Below are 16,533 nucleotides of genomic sequence, written 5' to 3'. Positions count from 1 at the left end.
CTGCATTTCAAATCATCAAAAAGAACTAATTTATCTCCTCATGACTGCTAAACAGTTTTTTTTCCTACTTGCTGGAGTAGAAGACTGTTGACTTTTGTATGAGATGACTACAGTGTAGAAAATCTAAAGTAAATATGATTGAGTTTGAAGTGATTGCAGTTTTTACTTTCTCACCTGGACATTGCTGCTCTACTTTCAAAAGGTATGCAGAAAAACGGAGTTGCTTCTAGTTCTAGGCTTCATTTGAGCGTAAAAATCTGTTCCATACAGTATAAAGCCAAGGATGCAGGGAGCCTCCCTTTTATAACATTTAGGCTAGTGGTTAGGGTGCTCAGCAGTGAGTGGGCTACTCTTACCTCTCAGGTGAGTGACCTAGCCACCTGACTACACAATGACTCTGTTTCTGTCTCTGGCCCAATTAATATTTAATTATCTTATTAAAGTAGAATGAATTCAACAAGAGAGATTGAGAGAGACCTACATCAGAATATCCCATAGTCCCGTGGCTAAGGTACTCACCTTAGAGGTTACACACCCCTATTCAAATCCCTTCTCATCAGGCAAAGGGGGGAATTTAAACTAGGATCTCCCATATCTCAGCCGAGTACCTCATGCACTGAGCTAAAGATTAGAAGGGAGACCCCCTCTTCCCCACAGCCATTTTGTGTGGAGTGAGACAGACACCTAAACTGTTTGTTTCTTGTGAAAATGACTTAGGCACCTAAGTCACCTGACTCCAAGAGAGAGGTTCCTGGTTGTGGATCACAAGCAGAAATAGGTGCCTCCCTGCAGACCAGATTTAGGCACTGAACTTTAACAGAAACCTGAGATGACTGGGATTTAGGACACACCTTTCCCATCAGCATCTCCCACCTGCTAGCTTAGGCAGCTGCATGCCTAACTTGCTGATCTTTGTGTATCCCATTTTACGGTGCGCTCTCTGTCCCCATGCATTGTATAGGTAGCCTATGCATCTAACATAGGCTTTGTGGATTCCTGTGATTTTCAAGGCATCTGAAGCTAGGCTCGTTGCAATGCCCAAGTTCCTTTGTGGATTTTGGATGTACTCTTGAAGCCTGAACTTCAGGTCTTCTATTTCTTGCTTTCCTCTTTTTATCAGTTATATCAAGGTTATATGCTATTAGAAAACTAGTGGTGACTAGACTATTTTCTGTAACCTTCAGCAAGATGCTAATCTCATCTGTAAAGGTGGAGTTTTTATTGTCTGTATACATTGTTGTATTGACTAATCATGGCTGTGTAAGAGTTGCATTAGCAGCCCTGGAGATCTGAAGTCCTTTACTCAGAATGGTCCAGCCTGGGGATGGCAGTGCAAATTGTCCTGCCAGTGTCATTAAAGATGGCAGTTCTTGCAGGAGTAGGGCAAACGCTAATTAAATATAAAGTATCTTAGCTAATAACAAAAATACCTATTCTCTCCAGCTACTGTACTGGAGGGTAGCAATTATATTTGAATCTGTCTTTCTAAAGGTGGTATAGGTAATCCTGGAAATTACAGACCAGAGAATCTTATTTCAGTACCAGATAATAGAGACAAATCAGCATGATTTATGTAAAGGAAAATTCTGCCTCTCTGATCTGCTGGTGATCTTTTTTGTGTGGTTAAAACAGAGGATAAATGAGAAACATTACATTTATATTTGGGTATGCAAAACACTGAAAGCAATTGTGACTGTCCACACACACACACAGTGATGAGCACAATCTTTATACCAGACCATACTATAATATATTGCATATATAATAAAATCTGTAGGGCAACAAATGATTCATATAATGAGGAAAAATTTTGCTATGGGTAAAAATGTTTACTTCAGATTTCTATTTAACAAAATCACCAAAACATATTAGAATAAAAATAAGTTAGTATGTGCGACAAATTTTGCAGGAGTTTGCTTATAAACATAATTTCAATAAAGTACACACAAAATGTAATGTGTTGTAAACAATTAAGGAATGCAATTATAAAACTAAACAAAGTTTATATCTACATTCCATTATCTTACATTTACTCGCTTCTCTAGTTTGAACCAGGAAATATACAAGTCCTTTGTATACAAGTAAGTGCTCATTTAAGCTTGGCTTTCTAGAGGCTATTTTGTTTCCTAAAATGATCCTGTATGCTGGCCTTAGTACTAAGCTCTATTCTGTAAAGCAGTGATGCACAAGCTTAACTTTATCCATGAAAGTAGTTCCTTTGAAGTGATGGGAGTACTTACACTCAAAGTTAGGTATCTGCACCACTTTTTGCAAGAATGGAGCCTTACTCATCACAATTTTGGTATATTTATATGCAGAATCAGAAGCGTAAGGTCATATTGTGTATCTGTAAGTGCAACCCCCCCTTCCCTTCAAGTTCTTGAGTTCTTAAAATCACCTCTCTGTTCCATGTTAGTTTTGATGGAGGGACTGTTTTCTCTAACAACTCTGGGGCTTCAGGGACACTACTCCTGTGTTGATACAACTCCGCTGAGATGTGAGATGACTGTATTGTGCTCCCACTGGAGCTGATTTTGAGAACATGAAGGAATGGGGGTTGCACTAACAGACATATAATAGCTTCTGATTTTGCATATAAATGATACCAAAATTATAGTGTAAAGGCACCACTCTTGGAAACAGTGATCCATATACCTAACTTTGAGTATAAGTACTCCCATGACTTCAGTGGAACTACTTTCATGGGTGAAATTAAGCATGCATCACTGCTCTACAGAATGGAGCTTAGTACTAAGGCTAAAATACAGGATCACTTAGGGAACAAAATGGCTGCTGGAAAGAGAAGGGCTTATTTAAACCTAAATAGCTGTCTATTTCTAAACCTGGATTCTTGTCTTGTGCAGATGGTGGACTTAATCCTGAATTCCTTCTTCACTGCAACTGAGCATCTTATAGACAAGAAGTATTTAAAGGAATAAGCATTGCCATTGTTCTAATAGCCTTGGAAATTTATTTAGTAGCCAGGCAAGCAGAGTCTAAAGTGAGTGGATTGTTGGTTTTGTTATGGGGGCAGTAGGGGACCCTGTTCCGTCCTCTTTCTCCAAATAAAGTAAATCCCATGTTGCTGACATGGAGGATACTTGTTAAACATTTTGCACAGCCAAGCCAGTGCTGAGATAGGATTCTGCCTGCTAAACTCTGTTCCACTATTGTCTAGGTGACACTGAATATTTGGGGGTACTGAAGAACTTGTCATCTAACCACTGGGGGTGAGGGAGAAGGTTGGAATCTGACAGCCAGGCCTAAACCAAACTGCAGCAGAAGGTAAGTGAAACTCCTGTAGTTCAAGGGAATAATTAAATGGTACAATAACATATAAAAGGGGAGGAGACATTAATTTACAGAGACAATTACTCCTGGGGGAATTCTGCACACAATATTTTAAAATTCAGCATATCTTGTGTGTCAGAATAACACAACATCATCATGCTCCAGGTGTCAGCCCTAGGCTGTCTGGCTGCAGGAGCACCTGTCGCCCTTGCTAGGGAGTGCTGGGAGGGGGGAAATAAATTCTGCTGGAAAAAATAAAATTTTGCAGAGAATATTAATTCTGCATTGTGCAGAATTCCAGCAGGAGCAGACTCTTCTGCAGCTTATGGTTAACGTGAGCCTGTTCTACTTGGGTTAGCATATGGGAATGATCTGCATTTCCATGTCTCCCTTGGGATGATCCCAAGGAGTTTACATCGGTGTTAAGCCACCCTCCAGGCTGCCAATGGGGTACAACAGATTGGGGAAACTGCGCCACAAAGGTGAGGGAATGATTTAGCCATGGTCAGAGAACTTACAAATAAACCTCAGGTTTCAGAGTAGTGGCTGTGTTAGTCTGTATTCGAAAAAAAGAAAAGGAGGACTTGTGGCACCTTGGAGACTAACAAATTTATTTGAGCATAAGCTTTCGTGAGCTAGAAACTCACTTCATCGGATGCAGACTTTGTTAGTCTCCAAGGTGCCACAGGTCCTCCTTTTCTTTTAGCAAATAAACCTCAGTAGCTACCACATGTCCAAGTCCTCTGCAGTAAATACTTTTCCCTAAAAAAAGGGATCTAAGCTGCCTGGCACAGCCAGGGCAGAGAACCCAGGCGCGGGGTGACTGCATGGAGCAGCGCTTGCTGATGGCGCGAGCGCTGGGACCCAGAGAGGCAATCAGGACGTTCAGAAAAGCCGCTTCTTCTGGCGGCGCCGCATTCTGTCTCCCGCGCTCCACGTGTCCACCCCGGAGAGCGCGCGCTGCCAGCCTCCCTCCCTGCTTTTGGACACGCCCATGGGCGCGAGCGCGGGCTCGCGCTTGCCTCGCCCCCTCTCCCTCAGAAGAGGGAAAATGCGAGGGAGGAGGGGCTCCTCCTCGCGAGGCCCGGGATTGGCTGCCGTTTAAAGCCTCCCCGCCATTGGCGGCCGGGCTCGTGGGGCGGCACCTGATTGGCCGCCTGGATTTTGGATACCAAATTCAAAGTTTTTAAAAGTACCCGGCAAGCGCGGCAGCCGCCCAGAGTCATTCACCGGCCGCGGTTCGCGCGGAGGGAGCAGCGCCCCAGGTACTGTGGCCGGGCGCGGGGGACGGGGCTGAGGAGCCGCCGCAGCGGCGGGAGGTTTGACTTGTCCCGGTCTCAGAGGCGGTGGGGCTGTGACGCGTCCCGGCTCACGGCGGGCTCGGTGCCCGGGCGTCGGTGCCCGGGCTGGGGCGCCCCGGCCCCCGGCTCTGGAGGGTGGATGGCGGGAGCGGGGCTCTGGCTGCGTGCCTCGGTTCTTGTGCTGGGGAAACCGAACGTGCCTCGGGGCGGGGGTTTCCCCAGGGCGGCCGCCGAGTGGCTCAGACCCGGCAGGTAGCCCCGGGGGTCCCTCGGGGGCCGCCGGCCTCCCATCACCCCCCATCCCCTCCCCAGGGCCTTGCAGCCACTCCCCCCCCCCCCCCCCCCGGTCACTCCTCTCGGTCTCCCGCCCTGCGGCGGGATGGCGGGCCCCGGCTGCTCCCCCCAAGCGAGGGAAGCGCCAGCCCCGGGGGTCTTGGCGGGCGGGAGGAAGGCTGAGGAGCAGCCGCGCAGCCCCGTCTCCCGCCCGTCCAGGCCATGCCGCCGGGAGAGTACACCGCCTAAACTGGCGGCAGATTGGCCCCGCGGCCCTCTTTGGGGGGGCGGTGATTAAAAATGAGGGAAAGAGGAGGCAAGACCTGTCTCAGTGTGAGGATGGCAGAGCTGGGGGCTCTTCTGTCGGCAGCGGCCCAGTTCAGGTGCTGGGAATGGAAATACACTGACAGCTCTCAAACCCTGCAATGTACTAACCACGCTAGGAACAGATGCACTGAGCTGATGTAGCTTTAGAGACCGCAGAAGGCGGCCAGGAACTTATTTGTGCTGCAAACAAGGCCATTAAGTGTACCTTCTCTAACCACAGCCCAGAGGGGGTCACCTTCACTGATTCAGCTATACAAGAACCACATCTTTGCCCCATTCACAGTACACAGAGAGAACCAATTATTTTTATTTCACTCCAAAAAGAGATGCATCACCCTAAATATACAGGGGACACTTCTTCCCTCCACCTCAAACATTTGTGGAACACCCTTTTCCCCAAACTCCTGGAAATGTCTATGACTGTAACCCCTTAAAAATCCTGGGGACTCCTCAGTCTCCGCAAACACAGGAGTTGGTTTTGCCTTTGTACTATGACCACATGGAAGGACACTTCTCAGGCTATTCCCAGTGTGCAGGAGATCACATCTCTTCCCCACACTATGAACACATAGGAGAAATATCCATCAGGGCAAACATGGGGTACCCTCCTATTTCACCACTAACATATGTGAAGGGATATCTCCATTAATATTAAGGGATACTTCTTAGCTTTCCAAATATGCCCTGCCCCGAGTCAGCAAAATTGTGCCTGGGGGTGGCTTCTCCCCCCCCTCAACCACCACTTCCTCCCCTTCGTGGTGGGGGTTGAGACACCTCCGCCTTGCCTCTGAAGTGTACTTTGGCCTGGTACCCTGTGCAGGAGCCCCTATCCTGGTTCTGCCTGGTGGCAAATTAATATCCAAGAAGCAGCATGTCCAGTTCAGTGACTGCCCACCAATTGTCCTCCTTAAGTCATGGAACCCTCTCACTAACACTGTTCCTTCTAGGGCAGTGGTTTTCAAACTTTTTTTTCTGGCGACCCAGTTGAAGAAAATTGTTGATGCCCGTGACCTAGCGGAGCTGGGGATGAGGGATTTGGGGGTATGGGAGGGGCTCAGGGCTGGGGCAGAGGGCTGGGGTGCGAGGGTGAGGGCTGTGGGGTGGGGCCGAGAATGAGGGGTTCAAGGTGTGGGAGGGGGCTCTGGGCTGGGGCAGGGGGTTGGGGTGCGGTCTGGGAGGGGGGCTGGGAATGAGGGGTTTGGGGTGCAGGAGGGGTTCTGGGTTTGGGGGGCTCAGGGCTGGGGCAGGGGGTTGTGGTGCAGGAGGGAGTTTGGCCTGGTGGGTGCAGGCACTGAGGTGGGGCTGGGGATGACGGGGGAGGGATAGCTCAGTGGTTTGAGCATTGGCCTGCTAAACCCAGGGTTGTGAGTTCAATCCTTGAGGGGGCCATTTAGGGATCGGGGGAAAAATTGGGGATTGGTCCTGCTTTGAGCAGGGGGTTGGACTAGATGACCTCCTGAGATCCCTTCCAACCCTGATATTCTATGATTCTATGAGGGGGTTGGGGTGCAGGAAGGGGCTCTGGGCTCAGGGCAGGGGATTGGGGTGCAGGCTTACCTCGGGCGGCTCCCAGTCAGCAGCGCAGCAGGGGTGCTAAGGCAGGCTTCCTGATTGTCCTGGAACCGCGCTGTGCCCCAGAAGTGGTCCGGCTCTTGCCTGCAAGCACTGCCCCCCACTGTTCCCATTGGCCGAGGACCAGCCAATGGAGTGCGGAGCCAGCGCTCGGGGTGGGGGCAGCACACAGAGCCCAGTGGCACCCCCGCCTAGGAGTCGGACCTGCTGCTGGCTGCTTTCAGGGCACAGCGAGGTGTCAGAATAGGTAGAGTCTAGCCAGGCAGCACTGCTGATGGGACTTTTAACAGCCTGGTTGGCGGTGCTGACCACAGCTGCCCCGACCCAGTGCCTTACATTCCGCGACCCAGTACTGGGTCGCCACCCGCAGTTTGAAAACCACTGTTCTAGGGGCCACTTGGAAATACATTGAATGCACTATGGTGTTTAAGACAGGAAGTGAGGATGCCATTATATCCATCATAAAAAGCAGAAAAAAAAGTTAGTGAATTATTTTTGGCACAATTATATCCAGGGTAATACTCTATTCTTATGAAAAGGTGCTGCTGGAATTTTAATGATCGCTGATTGGGACCTGAAAGGCATGCACTCAAGTAGTAGAGTGCCCTAACTCCATGCTGGAGTATAGATTCAGGACTGTCTCTGTGGAGAGAGTGCCACATTTTGAATACTTGACTTCCTACAGCACTGGGTTGTTTTCCGCTTCCAGGATCTCCTTCAAGTACTGACTTGGCCCAGCTGTGCTTGGCTTTTGAAAACTGGCAAGATACATTTTTTTTAGTACTATTTTCAATAACTACTGTTTTGTGTGGATTTGGAGAAGAGCTACCTATTCATAATAAGATCTGATGGCACTTCTTGCAAGACTTAAAAGTGATGCCTGTATGGTATCCAAATTACAATTGGGAAATTGCATTCTGCCCACTAACCCACCCTCCTACATATTCAGTTGGAGAAGTTACTCAGTTTCGTTCTGAAAAATGTATAGTGGAGTTGGTCTAAAACAGCTTTTGCATTTCATTTCAAGTTGGCTGCAGTTAAGTGGAGGAGACGTTCAAATGTGCTGTGAATGTTACTTTTGTAGATGATAGACTGAATTCCCCGTTACAGAATTTGGGTCTTTGTGGAGTCCCATTAAAAGAACTGGCTCTGACTAAATTCAGACAGTATAAGTAGAACTTCAGCCCAGGACACATGCTCACTCAATCAGTGCGAGATAGCTGGCTGACTAGTTGGTCCAAGATATCCTAGAGCTTCATGTCAGCAGGAGAGAAATAGGGAAACTATAAAATGGAGCTTATCCACCATGAAAAGAAATGAAGCGGAGCTATGTGATACCTTTCCCTCCCTCACAGCATTTTTTTGTAAGAATAGAGAGGAAAGCTCCCACCTCGCACCTATGCTATCTAGCAGCCAGTGAGAAGGTAGAACTCTCCGTCCCAGACATCTCAGAAAGTATAAGAATAGGCATGTATTCTGTGGAAAACTGGAAATTTATACAAATTGTCCATTAGTATAAGACGCATGGTGAAACATTAAAATATGTGGGTTTTTTACTGGGTCTTTCATTAAAAAGATCGCCATAATCTATTCTGTAGTATTCAGTTTGATACAAACATTTATATAATGTTTTTCTTTAAGATTAAAGGTCTGTTGGGAAAGGACGAAAGTCTTGTATTGATGGGTTCTTAGAGCATTTCCATATAGGATGAATTTTAAATGGACAGGTGAGCCCAGAAGTTTGACAGGTTGTCCTGGTATGTATCTGATGGTAAATGTCTTCCAACTTAAACATTTTCTTCTTGGTATTGTGTGCTTTTAGCATAGGGATTAGGGACATACGACTGGAAGGGACCTCCTGGTTCATAGAGTACAGTCACAGGGAAACCTGTTTTCACAGGGAATCTCATCACTTAAGTGGAAACCTACAATACTTGTTTGCCATAGAGAAATTTGGTTTAACTGTGCAACTGACTTGCTCTGGCTAGAGCTGTTTTGGATTAATACTTTGTTGTTTTGTTGCAGGATACAAACCAGAAAATAATGAAAGCAAACCTTAACCACTCAACGAAAATGAAATGTGATTTTAATTGTAACCATGTCCGCTCTGGACTCGCACAATTAAAGACTGATGCAGTAAAGGCAAGACTAGAAGAATCCTCTACCTCGAATTATGAGGAAGGGTCTTGTAAAGACTGTGTTAAAGAATATCAGAGGCTATTGCATAGTGAACTGCAGAATGCAACCCCCAGGAATTTTGACCCCAAAGCTGAAGGAAGGCTTGTACATAACAAAGAAAACCAGCAAGTATTGTACAGATTTGGTGAAGGTGCCTGTGAAATGGAGGCATTAGAAAACAGTAGGTTTAATGAGGAGAGTGGTTACTCCTCGATGTTGAGCAGCGAGTACAATGATCCAACAGAACATGAGGACAGTATATTACTGGCGGGAAATATATATGGCACACCAAATCACTGTCTCATGAACCAAAGCCAAGCACAGCTTTCCAAAAAAACCTTGTTACCAGTTACTTATTTTGAAGAACTGGTTTGCTCAACTTTGAAAAAAAGTGGTAAAAGAAATCTTAGATCATGGGCTATTGTGGACAGAATTGTTTCCCGGGGAAGCGCTGGACTTAGGAATCTAATTGGCAAAAAAATGGGATTAGATGGAATAGACATTCTTGGTGAACTCTTCCAAAGGCACCTCAGACATCTTTTAGCAAACATCTTAAGACATCTTGATGAGATGGACTTAATAAAGTAAGTTTACTAACCTTGTGGGAGTTTGTCATTGGGAAAGTGATAGTGCTAGTGGGAACCAGAAGGGATGCTACTCTGTGCATATGAGCTTGACTTCTGCACATTGGTTAGTATTATGATACAACTTCAAAAGTATCCTAAAAAGTTGCATTACTCAACGTGATGCATGTTGCTATATAGGAGTGATGTGCATCTTTCATAGAAAACGTATAATACTTCAGTTCTACAAAACTACCATGAAAATCTACCAAAATTCACTCATTTGCCCTTACCATGACACAATGTTTATTTGCCTGTTCAAAATTTTAAAAATTTCTCTTGTCCATTCATATGGTAAGCTCACTGGGACAGGCACCCTCTCACGTTTTATATTTGCACAAGTCTAGCACATTTTGAGTACTGCCAGATATAAATAGAAAAGAGGTGATGGAATAGCCTGCCTCTTGAAGGGGGTGGGAGGGTGTGGACTCAGTCTCTTGAGGACACTTACACTAGTGGACTAGATCTTGGACATATTTTTGAGCAACAAGTTTATTTTTTACTTTCAGAAGTTGTTAAGGTGTTTGTGTTTTCACTACAGTGTGGCTAAAGTGAGTCCAACATGGAAGAAAATTCTAAAGGAAGACAAATGGGCTTTCCAAGTGTATAGTAAAGCAGTGAAAACCCTTTCTGTAAGTTCCTGCATTTGATAACTTTAAATTTGAATCAGTGATCTACAACCTGTTGCTTGAGGGCTAGCTGTGGCTCTTGAGGATGAAGATCAAAAAAATTATTTGATTATATATTGAAGATATGTTCTCTGAGCTGGGCCCTGTGATATTTAAACTGAGGTGTTTAAATCCTGTTAAGGTTGACATCCTTTTTTTAACCTGTATTGCAAACCTGGAAAATCTGGACTAAAAGTTCAGTTCTTGGTGGAAAAGAGACAAACATTCCTATTCATCACAACAAAATATTGATGAAAAAATTGTTTTGTTTTAAAATTTTGCTGTTGACTCAATTGCATGATTTGTCTAAATGGTTAAAAAATTGTGGTAACTTGGAAATAATGTTCAGCATAATTGAAGATTATTGAAGTTAATGGTGGCCTAAACCATGTTGTCCCACAGATGTTTAAAAGAGGGCTATCCATGAATTGCATTTAACTCAAGCAATTAACTCAAAACAAATTAACTCGATTAAAAAAGTTAATCACAGTTTTAATCACACTGTTAAACAATAATAGATACCAATGTAAATTTATAATTGTTTGTGGATGTTTTTCTACATTTTCAAATATATTCATTTCAATTACAATACAGAATACAAAGTGTGCAGTGCTCACTTGCACTGTAAAAAAGAAACAAAAGAAATAGTATTTTTCAGTTCTGCAGTGCAATCTCTTTATTGTGAAAGTACAACTTACAAATGTAGAATTATTTTTTTACATAACTGTTTTGTTTTGAGTGCAACATGAAACGTTAGAGCCTACAAGTCCACTCAGTCCTACTTCTTGTTCAGCCAATTGCTAAGACAAACAAGTTTGTTTATATTTATGGGATGTAGTGCTGTCCGTTTCTTATTTACAGTGTCACCTGAAAGTGAGAATAGGTGTTTGCATGGCACTGTTGTAGCTGGCATTGCAAGATATTTACGTGCCAGATATGCTGAATACTCCTATGCCCCTTCATGCTTCGACTTGTAGATCACACTATCTTTTGCATTTTCACGATAAAAAGATTGTACCACAGTATGAGGTGAACTGAAAAATACTATTTTTTTGGTTTATCATTTTTTCAGTGCAAATATTTGTAATAAAAAATAATATAAAGTGAGCACTCTACACTTTGTATTCTGCGTTGTAATTGAAATTAATAGATTTGAAAATGTAGAAAAACATCCAAAAATATTTCTAGTAAATTTAAATTGGTATTCTATTGTTTAACCGTGTGATTAATCACCTTTTTTAAATCTTGCGATTAATTGTAATTAATATTTTAATCGTTTGACAGCCCTCCTTTAAAATAGTAACGAGAATAGCTACTTACACCAAAAGTACAGGTAAAATGAAAGCCACATAGCTTACTATCAAGGTTTGAAAAAATTACGATAAACTTCCTTGCCAAAGAAAAGTTTACAAAGAAAACCTCAATACTTTATTTTAAAGATACACAGCTACTTTACATCAAAGTTAAATTTTTATACTGACAGTTACTTAGAGGAGCCTTGTTAAATCTTAACCTCATTTTACCTCTTGACAGGATGGTAGTGTACAGCCCTCAGGACATACTGTAACAAGGGAATATGTTCTGTATCGAGCAGCTTTAGCTTCTGTTCAGACAGCAGCCCCTCCAAACAGCTCATCCAAAAAAGCATCCAGATCCAAATCATCCAACCAGAGCAATCAGAATGGTTCTTACAGCCGACACATGGATTTTTCTGAGGTAATATTGATGTTTTTATTCCTCTTTAACTACTAATGTGCTGTCAAGAATAGCACGTGAACAGTTTGTAACTCATGTTTCTAAAATGAACACCACAATTTTAACCACTGGTAACACTTTCCAAGCATAACTGACAAATTTAGATTATGGAACCTATTTTTGCTGTATGTATAAAACTGGGTGGGGAGTTATATGATACAATGGGGTGGTCTTCATTGAATAAGGCTGTGAGAAGAATACTTGGGTGTAAATCTTAGCTCAGGGCACAAGTGAAAAGTAATTTTGTGGCTTCCCCCTGATTGCCATCTGTGTGCAGTGAGTTTTCCAAACGTACAGTCCCTGCCCTCAAAGAACTGTCTCACTTTGTAATATAACATGACTAGCAGTGACTACTCAAGAAAAGCCAATGACTAACAGGCCTGTACTTGCTTATTTTTAAAGATTGACACACATCAACACAACTGTGGAAGGAAATCTGTATATTGCCTGCCCATGCTATGCTTCTCTTACTTCAAGTTGTATGGCATTGAAAAAAGGCTCTTTTTCCAAAAATGTACATACTAGCGTGCCTCAGAATGAGACTGCTGAAGTTTTGTTTTGTATTCTTAGCCCCTTTACTCACCCAAGAGTAAGGCCTCACATACTCTGCAACCTTCGTTGAAGAAGCCTGTCATAAAACAGTTCATCTTGTGTAGAAGGGATCATAGCCATGCCTCTAAAACTAGGCTGAATCTGTGTTTTCAGGAAACTTCTTGACAACAATGTTTTAAATGTTGTTCCCTAACACAATAGCATTGGACAACCAGATGGTGAAACTGACTAAACTGACCAGTCTATCTCCCAAGGAGCATAAATGGTGAAAAGATAGAATTCTGATTACTCTGTGTTTTGGACCCCTCTTGTTTGCCTGTCATAGGGCTTATCTAGAAAGTATTGTTGTTGTACACATTAAAGATGAATTGCAAATACATGTGCTGAATCCCCACCCCCAATCAAATTGTATGGAACATTCAGCACAGATTTGTGTGGTTTCTTTGGTAAATTGTATCTCTTGCTTTGGCTTTATAGTTTGCCTCAAAATTAAGACTAATCTTTTCCTACTTTGACCACAGGACTGTTGTCCTTGATGTGCTGAATCTGCACTTTGGGACCAGTGGCTTTTGCTGTTCAACAATTTTCTAACCTCCAAATTTTCCAGTTCAGTTCATTTGCCTGGTGTCTTTCAAATCAGAGTAGTTTCTGACTTCATTTTAGTTGGGTGTGTTGCTTGGCTAATAGCTGCTGCAAATTCAGTGTTTTACCTGTTTAGAGATGATTATGAGGTTAACCAAGTGCTTCATAGTTGGAATAAGTTACAAATATTACAGTCCACAGCAAAGTATCCAGGTTAGGCAGATCTGTTACTTCATCTGATAATACATTCAATACTGACTTCACGAAGACAAACAAGTATAAAGTTTCTGTAAACCCACATTCATTGCTGTTCTTTGGCTGCTGCTTTTAGCCATTCCACATCAAACTCTAGTATGTTTTCCATGAAATCCATAAGACTAAAATGGAAATGTAATCTGAGTGTACTGATTAGTGATTTTTGACTGCCTCTGTTTGAGTGCCCAACTTGAGGCGTCTTTTTTGGGGTGGGGGGAGAGTAGGGGGGCTGATTTTCAGAGAGTGGGTGCTCACCACTTCTGAAAATTAGTTCTATTTATAGTGTTTTAAGTTGAATGTAATTCTAAATGGATGGTAGTCCCTTATGAAAGTAAATGTAGTTGAGGTCCATCATATATGTTCTTTAGATGAGGGCTGAGGGATCCAGGCCTCATTTGCATTTACTTACATATTTATTACTCTGCAATGAGAGACTTAGTCCAATGTTCTGGTTACCCTTGACAATGTTTTAGAAAGCGTCTTAGAGCTGTTTCCATAAAACCGTACATATCCAATAGCTCATCAACAGTATAACTCTAGTAAGTTGATTAACCTCACCACAGAATCTCCACCAGAGTTCCATACCACCACTCTCCAGCTCTTTCACTCATCCTTAGAGAGAAGGGTGAAAAGAAGGGTCTTGCAACATTCCCTGGAGACTAACAAACTCAGGCTCTTATAAAACAAGGGGGAGGACTTGGTGTTTGTGTGATTACTTGTTCCAGTGATTATTTCACTAAAAATAAATGTATATTTTCCCAATAGGCTGCCAAGACCTTGAAAAACACTGAAAACCTTAAGGTTTGTAGTCGCTGCAGCTCACCTGCAAAATATGACTCCTATCTACAGAGGGCAACATGCAGCCGTGAAAGCTGTAGCTTTGACTTTTGCACCAAGTGCCTGTGCTGCTACCACAATTCCAGAGACTGTGCAAGTGGCAAACCTGTGAAATCAAGCTCTCAGCTAGGACTTCTTCCTGGCACCAAAAAGAGCAAACAGAATTTGCGGAGATTGTGATCTGTTGTGCTGTCAGCACCTGCTATTCTATCACAGAGGTTAATTCAGAGATGAAAGTTATCCTAAAGAAAAGTGAATGTGGGAATGGTTCTTAGTAAATATCTGTTTTTAAAATAAGTTGAATGTATTCTAGATCCATTTCTCAGCTGTAGTCAATTTTTAAAAAACTTTTGAGAATTTTCAGAAATTTGTCCATACCCAAACATGTTTTTTTACTGATTTATAAAATTTAAAAGAAAAATTTGGATACGAATTCTACAGTATCTTTTAAAGAATGTTCTTAACTATTAACTTAAAAAAAAAAAAAAAGCAAGGTTAAATGATCATTTTTGGCAAGTATTCCTACATGTCTGAAGCTAGCATTTTTCAATGGGGGGGTGGAAGAAGAATTGTTTTAAGGATTGAATTTTGTTTTAATTAAGTAATATTTGATTTTATTGTTCCAGAAAAGTCTCTTAAATGAGTTTACAGTGGAAATTTGAATTGGAGTGTGCATATTAATGAGGTCCTTTTATATACAAAAAGTTGTGGGACTCTTTGTTTTAGAGTACATGCTTTGCATTTGAGCCTCATCAGTCTAAAATTGGAACTTTAAGTTAAATTTTCAAAACACTAGCTGGTCTGATGATTTACCTGAAATTAATCTTGGATTTGACTGGTGTTTCTTCATTCCTCCCTTGCTGGTATGATCAAGGAGCTACAAACTGACCTAGGACTCTTGCCATACTGACTCCATTCCAAAAAAGTGTGTGTGTAAAAAAAAAAAAAAAAAAAGTATATAGTGACATTGCTAAAGAAATGATTTGTCACTTTTCTTCAAATTGTATGTTAAATTTTAGATGTTTGTATATATGTAAATATGACTTTAAATATTTGTCAGTCTACCTTTTATACTGTAAATGTGAAAATAAATTAAAATGTTTTCAACAGAATTTAATGTAGATGCTCTGTAGTTCTTGATTTTGTTACATCATAATATCAGTTCTAACATTAGTCCATGTCTAACATTTTTTGGGATTTCCAATCCCTAAAAGTTTAATTATAAAAAAAAAATATTCTACCTTCCCTTTTTGTGTAAAACTCCCATTGAATCCGTTCCTGAGGTTCAGGCCATCTGCAATTCCCATGAAAGATAATGGGAGGTGAGTGCTCATCACTCCAAGAACAAGCCCATTATCAGTGAAGATCTACTGTGGACTCAGTAGTTTGTGGTTCTAATTTTCTGGATCCAGTCCACAGACAACTTGTCACTACTGTTCTGTGGTGTTTAAAGGCAGGCTCTGAAACAGAAGACTCTGAAACGAGTGCTGCCAGATGTAACTACCTGAGTATTGGTAACCGCCGTGGGCCCCTACAGCCTCGGTAGATAGATTTCAGACAACGAGAGAGCAGCACAGTAGGTCGTATTGACTTCCTGTTCTTAGTGCTTGTTCTTATTATTCTGTCAGAATGCTCCATCCTGGCTTTGTCTGCTCAGCTTTTTTCTTAATTTTGCAACCAAGTTGGGAATAGTAGTGCAGACCAACCTCTATCATGTTAATCACTGTCTTAACATCGGTTAGTGCAGACCTAAATGTGGTTAAAATGCCTGTGTGTGCCTGAGCCTTGTCTATACTAGTGCTCCAACAAGTGGAGCTATAATGGTAAGACTATTTCTAAGTCTAATGCAGCCATGCTCTTCTGGCTGGGGAAGAATAGTGTTTGCAAGGGAGATGGCCCTGAGGATGGGGGAAAATGGTGTCCAGTGCCATTTGCCGGAAACTGGAAAAGATAAGGTTACTTTAGTGATTGCTTTTTCATATAGTTGTAAGGTGATACATTGAGCTCATTACAAAGATTTATAGGTTAACAAGCTTATGGATTGTAAAATATATTTTGTTGTATCCATCATGTCTCACAGTTGTAACACTTTCGGCGGAACAGACATTTTGGTTGGGGCCCATAGGACTTCCCCTTCTTCTATAGATCTCTGCCAACAGAGCCAAGCATTAAGTCTCGGACCTTTTTGGCAGAACATTCAGATGTCTTAACTCAAAACTTTTCTATGCCTGCTTTGGAACTTAGGTTTATTTAGCCAGCAAATTTGCTTTTTTGGAGCAAGTCAGACTAAGGGGAACACCTATCTTGCCAGCAGGACCT

At 42.4% G+C, this 16,533-nt stretch overlaps 1 protein-coding gene across 2 annotated transcripts; it reads left to right on the top strand.

The window, feature by feature from the left end:
* The first annotated feature begins 70 nt into the window (after nucleotides 1–70).
* On the top strand, nucleotides 71–15,175 carry FBXO5 (F-box protein 5). Of its 2 annotated transcripts, XM_074948630.1 has the most exons (6): nucleotides 71–202; nucleotides 3,179–3,285; nucleotides 8,790–9,526; nucleotides 10,107–10,197; nucleotides 11,767–11,949; nucleotides 14,143–15,175. In XM_074948630.1, the coding sequence occupies exons 3-6, from the start codon at nucleotides 8,808–8,810 to the stop codon at nucleotides 14,392–14,394; spliced, it is 1,245 nt and encodes a 414-aa protein (XP_074804731.1). In that variant the 5' UTR covers nucleotides 71–202; nucleotides 3,179–3,285; nucleotides 8,790–8,807; the 3' UTR covers nucleotides 14,395–15,175. The 2 variants fall into 2 exon arrangements, with proteins under 2 accessions (XP_074804731.1, XP_074804732.1); XM_074948631.1 differs by lacking the exons at nucleotides 71–202; nucleotides 3,179–3,285 and adding an exon at nucleotides 4,462–4,556.
* Nucleotides 15,176–16,533: the final 1,358 nt, after the last annotated feature.

This window comes from Natator depressus, chromosome 3 (assembly GCF_965152275.1).
Source record: "Natator depressus isolate rNatDep1 chromosome 3, rNatDep2.hap1, whole genome shotgun sequence".
NCBI lineage: Eukaryota > Metazoa > Chordata > Testudines > Cheloniidae > Natator > Natator depressus.
Note: the sequence above shows the minus strand (reverse complement) of the source record. Positions and strands in the feature narration are given on the sequence as shown.

Bases quoted from the DNA above. Each gene is read 5' to 3' on its own strand.
- FBXO5 (XM_074948630.1), top strand. From the start codon at position 8,808: ATGAAAGCAAACCTTAACCACTCAACGAAAATGAAATGTGATTTTAAT. The intron at 9,527-10,106 runs GTAAGTTTACTA...TTTTCACTACAG, and splicing joins GATGAGATGGACTTAATAAA to TGTGGCTAAAGTGAGTCCAA. The intron at 10,198-11,766 runs GTAAGTTCCTGC...ACCTCTTGACAG, and splicing joins AAGCAGTGAAAACCCTTTCT to GATGGTAGTGTACAGCCCTC.